Raw genomic sequence first — 12761 nt, forward strand, 5'->3', positions numbered from 1 at the left:
TTTGAATAGGACCCTCTCTCCACATCTCATCCCATCAAGGATGACTAACATGCCGAGATTTCCGGGGCGCACTTCCGGCTTCGGCTTCGGGTCGAAGACGACATGCCTCGAATGTATTGAACAATGCTTTTGTTCGTGGTCTTCCAAGTATTTTACCACTTCCTGATTGGAATTGATATACATAATTCCAGCTGTGCTACGATGGCAAACAAAACAGTCGATAATGCATGGGAAGAAAGGTGGTGAGTAGGCATACCACCAAAAACGATACGAGCGACGGACAACCGAGCATAGTGACGCTGATCATATGTTGTATCGCTCTTGGATCGCATGTAGGAAAGAAGGTAGAACAGGCTGGGATCAATCGCATTCACATCTATCACTCGTATCGCTGTTGGGATCGGATTTAACAGACGAACTGGGTATACCGAAAAAGGGCAAGGCGCTGGTACCTGGTTGTGGGACTGTGAGTGTTACCTATCGTACCATGTCGTAACCGACACGAGCTAATGACATTGCTTATTAGGGTTATGATGTGTATACTTTCGCTTCGAGAGGCTTAGATGCTGTTGGACTGGATCTGGCTCCGACAGGTGTGGAAAAGGCTAGAGAGTGAGTGTAGACTTCCGTCCTCAACTATGGTGATCCGAATCTGGCCGATTGTCGAAACAGATTGCGGAATAATAAGGTGATTTTGCAGGTGGCTTAGCAAACAACCATCAACGAGCGGATCAACTCAGGTCGTATGTGCCGACTTCTTCAATTATCAACTACAGGAGGAGTATGACTTGATATATGATTACACGTAAGTCCACCTCCCGTAAGTATTCACTAACAATGCCTCTGCTGAAAAGATGAGGACAGCTTCCTATGTGCCATACCTCCGGCTTTGCATCACTCTTGGGCCTCTCAACTCAACAAGTTGAGTAACTCTAACGCTCGACTCATCACACTTATGTATCCCCTTCCACCCGTCAGCAATGAACCTCCGCCATGGCCGTTGACGGTCGAGAAATACCATGAGCTACTGGATGGACACTGGGAGATGTTGTGGGACCGAGAAGTGCCATCGGACGAGATGAGGACTAGTGGAGCTAAAGGTGGAGAGAGACTAGCAGTCTGGAGAAAGAGGCACTGAAGGCTATCCTCTTATGAGCGAAGTTAGATGAGTGGATGGTGGAGCTGGAAGAAGGGTGTAAACGGTGCACAAAACTAATTACATACAGACATACGGTGGAGGGTATGTTAGGACGATACGCACAACTTGGCTTCTGAAACAAGACAGTAAACGATCCTCAATTAGCGCTTCCCTTCCCTTATCACGCCTCCAGAAGACATGCACTGGGTTTACAAGGCGCCAAATCGATTGAGATTAGCAAAGCTACCTGGCCCGAACGATACGCCCGGACCACCGTATGGACTATTCAGATTCTGGTTTTGCGATCGATTATACAAATTTGAGAATAGAGCCGAAAGGGTGGGGATCTGAGCGGCGGTATTTTGGTATTGACTACCGTATCCGAAGGGATTACCTGTGTTGTAATTGTTGAATCCGTTACCGAATCCGAATAGATTGGACCATTGAGCGAATGGATTACCTGCGCTGGCACCAGCGAAGATATTGGTACGTCTTCCAGTGCCAGTTCCAGTGCCTGTCTCGGTAGCGGCCGTATCTGGTGTAGGAGTTTGGGTTCGTGGATCGGTGGTGTAAAATGAGATGGGCTCGTCGTCAGGAGCGTTCTGATATCGGGACTGAAGATATACTTCAAAGGGCGACTGGATAGCTTCATCTGTTAGGAATGATCAATCAGTCATAGGTCGGCAACCACAATAATGCGCGATTTGTGTAAAGAGAGGGAAATGAAAAATGCCGGTCATCAACAAAGTGAGTTTCCCATTAGCTGAGAGTGAAAAAATGCTACATACCATTCTAATCAGCTTTAACCCGAGATCCATATTTCCCAAATAACCCTTTCGCGGTCCTGACATCCAATCCTTTCGTCTCCGGACCTCTGAACTGAGCCATCATCTCACTCAGCTCCAGCATGCTCTCCAGGTCATCTACTTCCTTTTGTGTCTTCTGCGTTAGCTCAGTTGCAAGTCCGGTTGAGCTCTGTATGCTCTGTCCCAAGTCTTTGAGCAACTCGCTGAATTGAGTCACACCTAAATCGCCTTTCACATGTTCCGGTAAAGACGCAGTGATGTCACGAAAACTCCGTGCAAGCGCGTTGTATTCTTCGACCATCTGATGATTATTCTCCGATATAGCCTGTTCGATCTTTTCTCTGATCCTGCTGGAGTCCGCTTTCGAAGCTGATTTTACTCTGTAGGCTTCTTGGCAGTACTCCATGAAAGAGCCTTGGACCGTGGAACTTCCTGTCCAGGCCGAAGAGGGGTCCCATACTGGGTTGTTCAGGAGGGTAGGCTCTTCGGAGACGGGTGTGCCAGCTCCCCTTGTGGGGGATTCCGATTGAATTGATTCCTCTGGTGGGTATGCTCCATCCCCATTGTACCAATATGAGTTGGATTGATCTTGGTATTCGTTCGCATATCCGTATCCTGACCATGGAGGAGGCGCGGACCAATCAGAGGGGTACTGAGATTGCCAAGGTTGAGAATATGATTGATTCCATGGTGGCTGTTGTTGCTGGTTCTGGTATTGGAAAAAAGGATGGGGTCGAGGCTGACCATACGAACTGGTCCCGCTATACCACGAAGAAGGGTTCATATGAGATGATGGCATCGGCATGAAACCTGGTCCACCACCGAAACCACCCGATAGAGACGAAGCGAAAGCTCCTAAGGGCATGATATTTAGTCTGGGAATAAGCCTTGTGTTACAGTACGAGAATAGAAAGTATTGGGTGAATGTTTTGGAAAGCCACAGCGTATCCGATTATCGATGTTGTGCGAAGTTGTGATTGCGGGAATGATGTGATATTTGGGATAGTCGGTGGCAATAATTGTATCACACATGCACTTCTCCCCATATTTGTATCCTGATAGGCTTGCTAACTCTAGTACATGGAGGACCTCCAACGACCAAGACTCAAAGGAAGGGGCGATGGAAGGTGCGATCAAGGAATATACGTAAACAGATAGTGTCACCACTCGCGTATCACAAAGTAATATCCTTTGATCTGCCATTCGCACCATGAACTGAGTCTGGAAGCCGAACGCTTGCAGATGACATCTCGACTTGCATTTTACATGGACAAGCATGTTAGAAGTTACAGTAGCTCAAAGTACCATCGACTATTGGTATCGGAAGGGAAGACCGTCGGCTAAGCTCATAAGATTACGATACTCGTATGATATGGATTGATACGGCGATCAGTCACGGTTACTCGCCGATCACCGAAAAGGAGGTGTCACCACTCGACCTCGTTCGAAAGATATAAATACAGTACTTTCGTCGACAAGTCCTCTCTCTTCAAATATCATCCACACTCTGTTTCTCGACACCACATCCTCTAGATCGTATACTCATCCTCTCAGAACCTTCTCACTCGAGTCTCACCTTCCCAGCTCGCCGTCAGTGTACGAGACTCGACCAAGGCCTCTCACCTCGCTGAACAGGGCGTCAGAGTCGCTCAGGCGACTTTCGATGACCCCTCATCGCTCCGCGAAGCTTTCAAGGGCGGTGAGAAACTCTTACTGGTTTCAGTCGATAATTTCGAAAACGCCGTTAAACAACACAAAACGGCTATTGATGTAGCTAAGGAAGTAGGAATCAAGACCATCTTCTATACAAGTCACATCGGAGCGGATCTCAATTCTCCTTTCTTAGCTTGTCAGCACCATGCTGAAACTGAAGAATATATCTCAGAATCAGGTTTACAATGGTATTCACTCCGAAATGGGTTTTACAACGAGGGATTACCTATGATGCTCAATAACCCCATCGAGTCAGGCGCTATTTACGCTCCGGAAGATGGACCTACTTCATGGACTGCCCACAAAGATCTCGCCGAAGCTACTGCCATCCTCCTTACCGACGAATCCAAATTACCTAAAGATAGAGGAAATTTAGTACCACTGACAGCGTCTGACGCGGTAGATTTCCAAGGTATAGCAGAAGCCTTATCTCAAGTTACTGGAAAAGCAATAAACAGAGTGGTCATTTCCGATGAGCAGTTCCTTGAGAATACGGTGAAATGTGGTCTTCCGGAATTTGTAGCGAATGCTATCTTGGGTATTTACAAAGCTAGTACACAAGGTGGATTCAATAAGGTTGATCCTCTTCTGGAGGACTTGTTGGGTAGAAAACCTGAAACTGTGTCAGAATGGGCCAAGAGAGTTTATGGTTAGATGAGTTAATTATGCCATCTCACGAAGGGTACCTACGGTACTGATGAAGTTTTCTCTTCATGGTGCACCATTCCTCGTATCCGTGTACGCAGACTCCGATACGGACAATTGTGAAAAAAAATACGTAGTGACGCGTTAGAAGGTGAGGGCGACATGCGAGGTCGATTAGCTGGCAGTTGAGACTTGAAGTATGAAATGGATTTTTTGGTCATTGGTCGGAGAAGAGTGCGTAATTAAATGAGGAAGTTCCGATGCATTGTTTTCCTATTGTAACCCTATATACAGAATGATTTCGGTTTCCAAATTTTGAATGTTTCAGCATCCCAATTTGTCACCCTGTTGCACTCAAGATTTTTTCCGTTCATCCCACTACGTGATATAGCGGAATCGAGGATCCTTATCTCCCAGATCATCTAAGGAATCCACGGAGTCCTCCAGGTTCTCCTGAACAGTCGGGACTGTCCCTCTGTTCTTGTTCTGTATAGCCAAGAAGATAGAGTTCATGATTGCCAGAACGGCGATGGAGATACTCAAGCCCATAGCTGTCCATGTGGCTTTCTTGTATCTCGGTGCATCCGTCGTGGGGAACAGCCAGCTAAGAGTATGGTGAAAACCGTCGTCATTTAGTATTACCTTGTTTCTTTGTTGTAGTTATGACCACTCACGTTGACAGAATACCACCTGAATTGGTAGATATGAACCCAAAGGCAATGCCAGTGACTCTAGTATAGTACGGAGCCAGATTGTTAGGCATCCAAGTCGACAACAACGGAGCCATGGTGTATGCCCCAATTACTTGGAGGAACAGTGATCCGTATAAAGTATGATGATTAGTTGAACCTAGGAACATGGCGTATCCAGTGATTGATATTATACTGGCACCGACGATGAATGAACCTCGATGTCTGAGTCGATCACTCATGTAGCATGCGACGACGGCAACGAAGGCTGAACAGGCGTATGGAGGTACAGAGTGAAGTTGGATCGATATTCCTCTGTAACCTAATCCCTGAACGATAGCTGGAATTCATGTTTGAATGTCAGCTGAGGTCTAAGCGAAAGTAGTGCTGAGGATATGCAGAGTTGGATTGTTGGACTTACTAGGCGCGAAGTATGCTAGAGAGTAAAGAGTAACTGACGAAGAATGATAAATATAAGCATATACGCTGGGATGTATTGTCATTTAGTTGATGGTCTTGCTCACCTCCGTTACCGAAAAACATCGCGAATACCATCCATAGCTGAGGTGATCTCATAGCTTGCACCATATGTCTGAACGAGAACCTCTCATGAGCAGCTGTAGCTCCCCCGTCAATCTCATGAGCTAATCTCAAAGTATCTCGTTCTTCAATCGTGAGGTATCGTGCGGTCGATAAGTCTCGGGGAAGGATAAAGAATGTGATGGCTCCGCATACAACTGTCAAAAGTCCTTCGCTAAACACAGCTCAAGGCGAGTCAATATATTGTTCGTCCCATGTATGTGCAGTCGATTAGGTAAATTTGCTATAAACTCACAGGATGAAAATCCATTGCCAACCTCTTTTTCCTGATACACCTTCCATGTTTAATATAGCTGACGCCAGCAGTCCTGAGAATGCTCCAGCTAACGAAGTAGCCGAAAAGAAGAATGCTAGCCGTTTGCCCAGTACTTGTCGGTGGTAGAATGATGATAGGTAGGTTACCAGACCCTGCGGTATAGCAATATGTCGGTACGCAATCACAAGCTCGCCTGATGAGGGGAAGGGAAGTTAGTGACTTACAGGTAAAATTGCACCTTCCGTCAAACCCAGGAAGAATCGAGCTGCTATTAACCCTCCATAACTATGTACGAAACCTTGGAAAAGCGTGACTAGTCCCCAGGAGACTACCAATGTGGGTATGAGGATATGCGGACCACTACGATCATATATATATATCTCCCGAATCAGCTCCGCACTATGGTAATATGGTGGATTGCTGGGAGAGGCGCACTCACACTCTTTTCATAGCCAAAGTGAGAGGCAGCTCCGCAACGATATACGGAACATAAGTGACCGTCAGAGCGATTGAATATTGCCTATTGGTCAATTTCAAATCCGTCTGTAGACCTGCTGCCTTTGCATTTCCGATGTTACTTCTGTCTAAGAAGTTGAGGAAGTAGGCTATGGTAGCGATGGGAAGCAAGAACATGTCTAACTTCCTCAGCGCCGAAGAGAGTGCGCGGTGGTTCACTTGTCGGTCCACTTGTATATCTTGGACCTTGTTGTCGGGCGTTACATCTACAGGGACGTCCATCTTGGTAAAGTCCAGGAACTAATGGAGGCGAACCAATATTCTCAAGATGAAAAAGAAGAGAAAGGGTTGAAAGAAGAAACTGCTAGATGAGGTTCGTTTCCTCCTTTACCTTGCATTTGTACGACAACAACCTTGTGACCTTTGAGGCAAGGTCTGGGTTCATCATTGTACGCTACGAGCCCGCAACCTCTTTTTTTTTTGGGTTTGTTTTTGGTTTTTCACTCGTTGGGTGGGGTGATTAAGCTTAAATTATTCGTTTTTCATTGGGCAGTTCGGGATCTCCTACTGGCACCCGGTCCGAACATCGCGAAAGGCGCTTAAGCACCTAAACCTGAATGCAGCTCAGGCACAAAAGGATGATTACTGCACTTGCGAGTGTTCAAGGCATACAGTAATTATCTTGCATAGCATAAATAGTCTACAATCGATGTGAGATCGGGAGTCAAGTATCATATCGTCCAGTGTCTCATGTCTCTCGCTGCAGTCACTCCTGTCTTCGTTTCTCGGCTCTAGCAGAAGGTTGCACGCTCACATCATTGGTGTAGAACATGTATTTGTTGGAAGTGTCGTCGCACGGTACCGCGTCTTCATTACCGTGGAAATTGAAGGGTGAGCATAGGCATCGAATCTGAGTATCTGTAGTCCAGTGATCCACCGCTATCCATCGAGAGCTTGAGCACCCTTCGATACATTGTGAGTAGGTATTGACTAATTGGTCATAGATCACCACTGAGGGATCGTAGGATGCCCAACAGCCTTGAAATTGAACGGTCGTATCGACCAGAGATGCCTTTGAAAATGAAAAGACGAGTATCGTTAGCGATCGAAGATACAGATTTGAATTGCTCGTTACACTTTCTGCTTGTACATGGTGCATGTGCTAGTCAAGGCTTATATATTGGAGATCAAGTTACCAAAACTCACGGAATAGTCATTATCATTCTGACAATCTTGCGGGTCACTCGGACCGTTATATCCCCTATTCTCTGGAGGGCTGTTGGTGCATAAGCAATGGGTAGTTATTGGGTCACCAATCTCCTGAACAGGCGAAAAGAAAGCGTAGGTCACGGGGGCGAACCCATATTGGGGCAATCCTCGACATTCATTCTACTCAACCCAAGCTGGTCACTTCACATCCATTGTTTCGCCGAGGGCAGAAAGACGATTCAACTCACAGTACATCCTTGTGGAGTCCATGTGTTCGAGCTGGAGATAGATACACCGTTAATGGGCTGTGCAGGGACAGAGTAGCATCCTATCCACGCCGTATGCTGAGCGAGGCAGATGGGAAACCACGCGAATAAATGTATGAGGATGAGAGTGCTGAAGCTGGCCATTTTATCAATGAGGGAAGGGAGAGGGCCCATGGAGCGCTTGATTGCGAGGACAAGCGAGTCGAGCTTAATATACATCAGTTAGGTATATGAATCTCATCGTGATCTGCAGTGAAAGGAATTCACATAAACACATGTTTACATCGAAGTGATACATGCCGTAATGATCGTTTACTCGTTACGCATCACTCGTGAAGTATACGTACTCTCCATATACGCACCTGCATCCATGTTTAACGATCCCTCAGTGCCTGTACGATCGTTTTGATTTTACATTCAAGTTCATATAACTAGACTCGACAGCAACGGACCTCGAGGCGAGTCGGCGATACTTTGTTGATGGACGATCCGTCAGCAGTACGCTGATCTGCCCGATCGTCCGGTCTGAATACACTGTGCGAATGACAAAAACGCTATGCACAGTATGCCATACTCGTTTAAGCGAGGATGGTCGATCCTCTCATCTGTGTCCGGTTCTGATTGAGGGTTCGGGCGCTCGATAACGACCTACAGATATTATACTAGCTTGCTCATTAGAAGCATCGTCTGATGACATTGTCAAGTACCAGACCCACTTTGTGCTCACAATTCAGTTTCTAGCAAGTCTACCAATAGAACACCATGTCCACCATCATTACTGGTGCTTGCGCATTGTTGACTTTGGTCATACTCGTCCATGCTTAAAGCCCAGTCAGCTTAGGATGTTTCACTCTCCCACCCAATGGACCGCCACCAGGTGCCTTACTTCCTACTCCAGCTATGGATGGTGTCGATTGAGCTGTAAGTTCATTCCTAAGGTCAAGGATGGATACGACAGAAAATGCAGTAAGAAGTCGCCTGACTAATTATGCCTGTGATCCTAGAGGCAATGTGATGTTCCCATCCCGACTCATGAAAGATGGTATGGGTTCTTTCTGCCTTCGTCATTGATTTCTATCAACTGCTATTGCTCAACTACGCCTCCTCCCAATGGCGATTACGCATCCTGTGCGAGCAGCGATGTTTACGAGGTGGGACAACCTTAGTTCCATAACACAGCAAATCAACGGCTCGTCTAAAGTTGAGCTAATTGATTCTGTGGCGTTGTGATATTCTACAGGCATACCAAGCCGAATCGATCTTCACCTTTGATGGATGTTTTTCCTCCGTCTGCGCGTCGAAGTTCCAAGAATTCTATGTTGACATTTTCGATGAATGTATTGGAAACTGCTTTTCGAATAATTGGATAATCACCAATATCGCTCCTAACAGTACCATCCATTGTCGATGTGGTGGATCATACGAGATTCCTCCTTACAGCTCTGAGGATATAGTGGATTGTAATAATGAGCCAAACAATTGGCGAGTTTATAGATATTTCAGTATTGGACCCAGTGCTCTCGCCAGAAGGAAAATCAGAAGATCAGCGAATGACAAACGACAGGAAGTATGCCCTGAGGGATTGACCGCTTGTAACACCCCCGATGGTGGTGGCACAGGTTATGAGGTGAGTAAATACCTTGTTAGGTGGTGACCTCTGAATGTTCATCAATACGCTTGTTCGGATGAGTAGTGTATCGATACCAATGCTGAGGTCGACTCGTGTGGTGGATGTGTCCATGGTGTCTATGTACAAGACCAATGTCATCCAACTAACGGCACCACGGGTACTGGTCAAGAGTAAGTATCGATTATTGTTGACCCGAAGGTAATTTGAACTATGACATGGTATAACATAGTTGCAATGCCCTGCCTGGTATTCTCCCTCCTGCGATAGATTGCATCGATTGTCGTTGTATCGCATACAAGTGCGATGGATCTATCGGGTATGTACTGCAGAATGATACCTGCGTTTTGGGTGAGGACTGAAGGAGCAATTGCCAGAGAGGAGACTCGGTGTAGAGTAGAAGTCAAAATTACCTTAAGTTATGCAAACATGTTCTGTAAGGTCCGACCAGCCCCAAACTTGATTCCGCTAATACCCGGATCGTAATGAGCATTAGCATTGGCTTCTTTCTCACGGTTGTCCCCAGACGCGTTTGAGCCAGTCAGCCTTCGCGTAGTAGGCATCGTTCAACATTAAATCACAGAGACTTTTCCATCTCTTCCGTCCCATTGATCCCTCTTCTCTCTTTGGTATAACACATACAAGCCTCCTTCAGCAGGCACACCGGGATACACAACTGGCAAGATGGCCACAGTGACATTTGAAAACAGTGAGTCCGCAGCTCCCAGGAGCCATACCAAAGATCAGACAGCGGAAGACACATCGCTGAACAAATTCTCTGTCACAGTCTTCCATGGCGATAGTCCCGATATAGGAAGTGAGTTCAGCTATTGGAGAATGGTCATTCTTGAATTGAAATCGATATGTGTATCTTATTGATGTGCTGTTTTTGGTCGTTCCTCCAGAGTTACGGTTCAACGCCGCTGGTTTCGGTTGGAAGACCTACGCGAGTGAGGAAGCACCTACGACGTTCAGTGGTCATGATGTCAGGCATGCTACTTGGCTTAGGTGAGCTGGTGGAGGTATATCATACAGCATTAAGGCTCAAGCTCACTCTTCAAATGATCAAACTGTAGAGTCGCAAGGAATTTCCAGCTCAGATTAGCTATGCGTCAAGCGGAGAAACCGAGAATTACCTTTGATGGCTTTAAGAGAGAAGTGAGTGGCGACAAATTGATTGGGAAGGGACAACAAGGATCCATGTGCTAATGAGTGAGTGAACTTACAGGATCACGATAAAGTCAAAAGGACTCTCGATGAGTTTTTCAACATCAAGATGGAGACTAGAGATACGAGCTTGAAAGGGTGGAATTGGGGTAAAGCGCAGGTACAAGGTCAGTTGGCGTAGACATTGGCATATTGAAGAACGCTCAGTGGGCAGCTGACCAACATTGATCGATCAGGCAACGATATCACATTTCAAGTGCAAGGCAAAACAGCTTTCGAAATCCCTTTATCCACCGTCGGTAACTCCAATATCGCCGGTAAGAACGAAGTTGCCTTGGAATTTAACCCTCCCCCGCCATTCCCTCACGATCCAAAAGACCTATCTAAGAGGGTACCTGACGAACTGGTCGAAATGAGATTCTACATTCCAGGGAAAAGCATGAAGTCTAAAGGTAGTGACGCCGGATCAGATGGGGAAGAAACGGATCTAGATGAGGATGGAAATGAAGTTTCGGCGGCGGACGCTTTCCATAATATGATCAAAGAAAAGGCGGACATAGGTGCGGTGGTAGGGGATAGTATTGTGGTGTTTGAAGATATCCTAGTACTCACACCAAGGTGAGTGAAAATCACTCCTCAATCACCTTCCATAACCTCCGTTCCCTATCTATGAGTTCCATGATCGAACTGACCACGTGTACTTTCACTTCACAGAGGTCGATTCTCCCTTGAATTCTATCCCGACTCCCTTCGTCTCCTTGGTAAATCGACAGATTACCGAGTTCCCTTCACTTCCATTCACCGTATATTCCTTTTACCCAAGCTCGATGACCTACATGTTCAACTCGTACTCGGTTTAGACCCTCCTATCAGACAAGGTGCAACCCGATATCCATTCTTGGTAGCTCAGTGGCCCAAGGACGAAGAGGTTGATGCGGAGTTGAATTTATCTGAGTGAGTCGTCATTGATATCCTATAATCAGAGGACATAATACTGACAAATGGTATAGTGAGGAACTCGCCAAATACCCCGACTTGCAACGTAAATACGAAGCACCCACTTTCCAAGTGATCTCAAGAGTACTCAAAGCTCTAACAGGAAAGAAGGTCACTCCACCGGGTAGTTTCAGGACGGCTCAAGGTCTGAACGGTCTGAAAGCGAACGTAAAAGCTGTTCAAGGAGAATTATATTTCTTGGAGAAAGGTTTGATCTTCATCGCCAAACAACCTATTTTGATCGATTTCTCCAAGACCGAAAGTATTTCCTTCTCACGGTGAGTTGATCAGCTTTTCTGTTTCATCGAAACTTTCTAGAGTAAGCAAGCTTACTGATTGAGTTTCTGTGGATATAGTGTTGGAGGAGGTATTGCATCAGCAAAGACATTCGACATGCGAGTTGTATCCAAGACGGAGGTAGCCGATCATGTGTTCACAGCTATAAGTAAAGAAGAAGTGCAACCGATAAGTGCATTCTTGAAGCAGAAGAATATCAAGTTATTGAATGAGATGGAAGAGACTGTGATGGATATTGATGAGCCTCTCAGTGACGAGGACGAAGAGATGGAATCGATCGCTTCGGAAGATGAAGATTCAGGAAAGAAGAGTAAGAAAGATAAAGGAGGGAAGAAGGCTAAGCCTTCGGTACAGGATGACGATGATGAGTCTGGTGAGTCGCCTTGAGAGACACTTGAAATCGGTATGATTTCTGATATGGTTGCTGATTGGAATCGTGTTTGGGTCAAATAGATGACGAAGATTTCCAATCTGAATCTTCTGATGGAGGATCACCCTCCGAATCTGACTCGGACGAAGATGAGAGTGGTATGGCATCCGATGCGAGTGATCCGATGATGGAGGAGCTGAAGAGAAAACAAGCCAAGAGGGCCAAGAAGGATAGTGGTAGTGGGAGTGATGCGGAGAAACCCAAAGCCAAAAAGGCTAAGAAAGGGGATTAGAGGAAGCTGAAGGTTCACCATCATAGCTACTATCGAACCGACAATGCCTTCGAGTGAAGTACGTATCATGTATTCCTGTAACAATATTATCATCATGAATATAAATGTCTGAGATCGAGATTGGTCGTAACTATAGTTGCATGATAATTCATACTCAGCATCCGATATCGAATACCGATATTATAAAAGTGCGACATGATGTGAAAAGAAATGAAAGTCTATCTATCTATCTGA

At 46.0% G+C, this 12761-nt stretch overlaps 5 protein-coding genes across 5 annotated transcripts; 3 read left to right on the forward strand and 2 right to left on the reverse strand.

Moving 5' to 3' along the window:
* Positions 1-201: 201 nt before the first annotated feature.
* I203_105430 (uncharacterized protein) lies at positions 202-1138 on the forward strand (the record flags this gene model as incomplete). Its single annotated transcript, XM_019144590.1, has 5 exons — positions 202-242; positions 337-466; positions 527-612; positions 701-805; positions 865-1138. 5 exons carry the CDS (start codon positions 202-204, stop codon positions 1136-1138), a joined length of 636 nt encoding a protein of 211 aa, XP_019005925.1.
* Positions 1139-1347: 209 nt separating this feature from the next.
* Positions 1348-2809, reverse strand: I203_105431 (uncharacterized protein; the record flags this gene model as incomplete). Its single annotated transcript, XM_065517779.1, has 4 exons — positions 1348-1673; positions 1778-1790; positions 1927-1982; positions 2035-2809. The coding sequence occupies 4 exons, from the start codon at positions 2807-2809 to the stop codon at positions 1348-1350; spliced, it is 1170 nt and encodes a 389-aa protein (XP_065373083.1).
* A 401-nt stretch (positions 2810-3210) lies between these two features.
* On the forward strand, positions 3211-4311 carry I203_105432 (uncharacterized protein; the record flags this gene model as incomplete). Its single annotated transcript, XM_065517780.1, has 2 exons — positions 3211-3222; positions 3478-4311. 2 exons carry the CDS (start codon positions 3211-3213, stop codon positions 4309-4311), a joined length of 846 nt encoding a protein of 281 aa, XP_065373084.1.
* A 369-nt stretch (positions 4312-4680) lies between these two features.
* Positions 4681-6585, reverse strand: I203_105433 (uncharacterized protein; the record flags this gene model as incomplete). The annotated part of the gene is made up of 7 exons (XM_019144593.1): positions 4681-4906; positions 4977-5331; positions 5413-5445; positions 5516-5745; positions 5827-5999; positions 6072-6207; positions 6287-6585. 7 exons carry the CDS (start codon positions 6583-6585, stop codon positions 4681-4683), a joined length of 1452 nt encoding a protein of 483 aa, XP_019005928.1.
* Positions 6586-10089: 3504 nt separating this feature from the next.
* On the forward strand, positions 10090-12527 carry I203_105434 (FACT complex subunit POB3; the record flags this gene model as incomplete). Its single annotated transcript, XM_019144594.1, has 10 exons — positions 10090-10114; positions 10193-10222; positions 10311-10413; positions 10482-10563; positions 10634-10739; positions 10809-11190; positions 11287-11526; positions 11583-11846; positions 11925-12238; positions 12319-12527. The coding sequence occupies 10 exons, from the start codon at positions 10090-10092 to the stop codon at positions 12525-12527; spliced, it is 1755 nt and encodes a 584-aa protein (XP_019005929.1).
* Between the last annotated feature and the right edge of the window lie 234 nt (positions 12528-12761).

The sequence above is a fragment of the Kwoniella mangroviensis genome, assembly GCF_000507465.2.
Source record: "Kwoniella mangroviensis CBS 8507 chromosome 1 map unlocalized Ctg02, whole genome shotgun sequence".
Lineage (NCBI taxonomy): Eukaryota > Fungi > Basidiomycota > Tremellomycetes > Tremellales > Cryptococcaceae > Kwoniella > Kwoniella mangrovensis.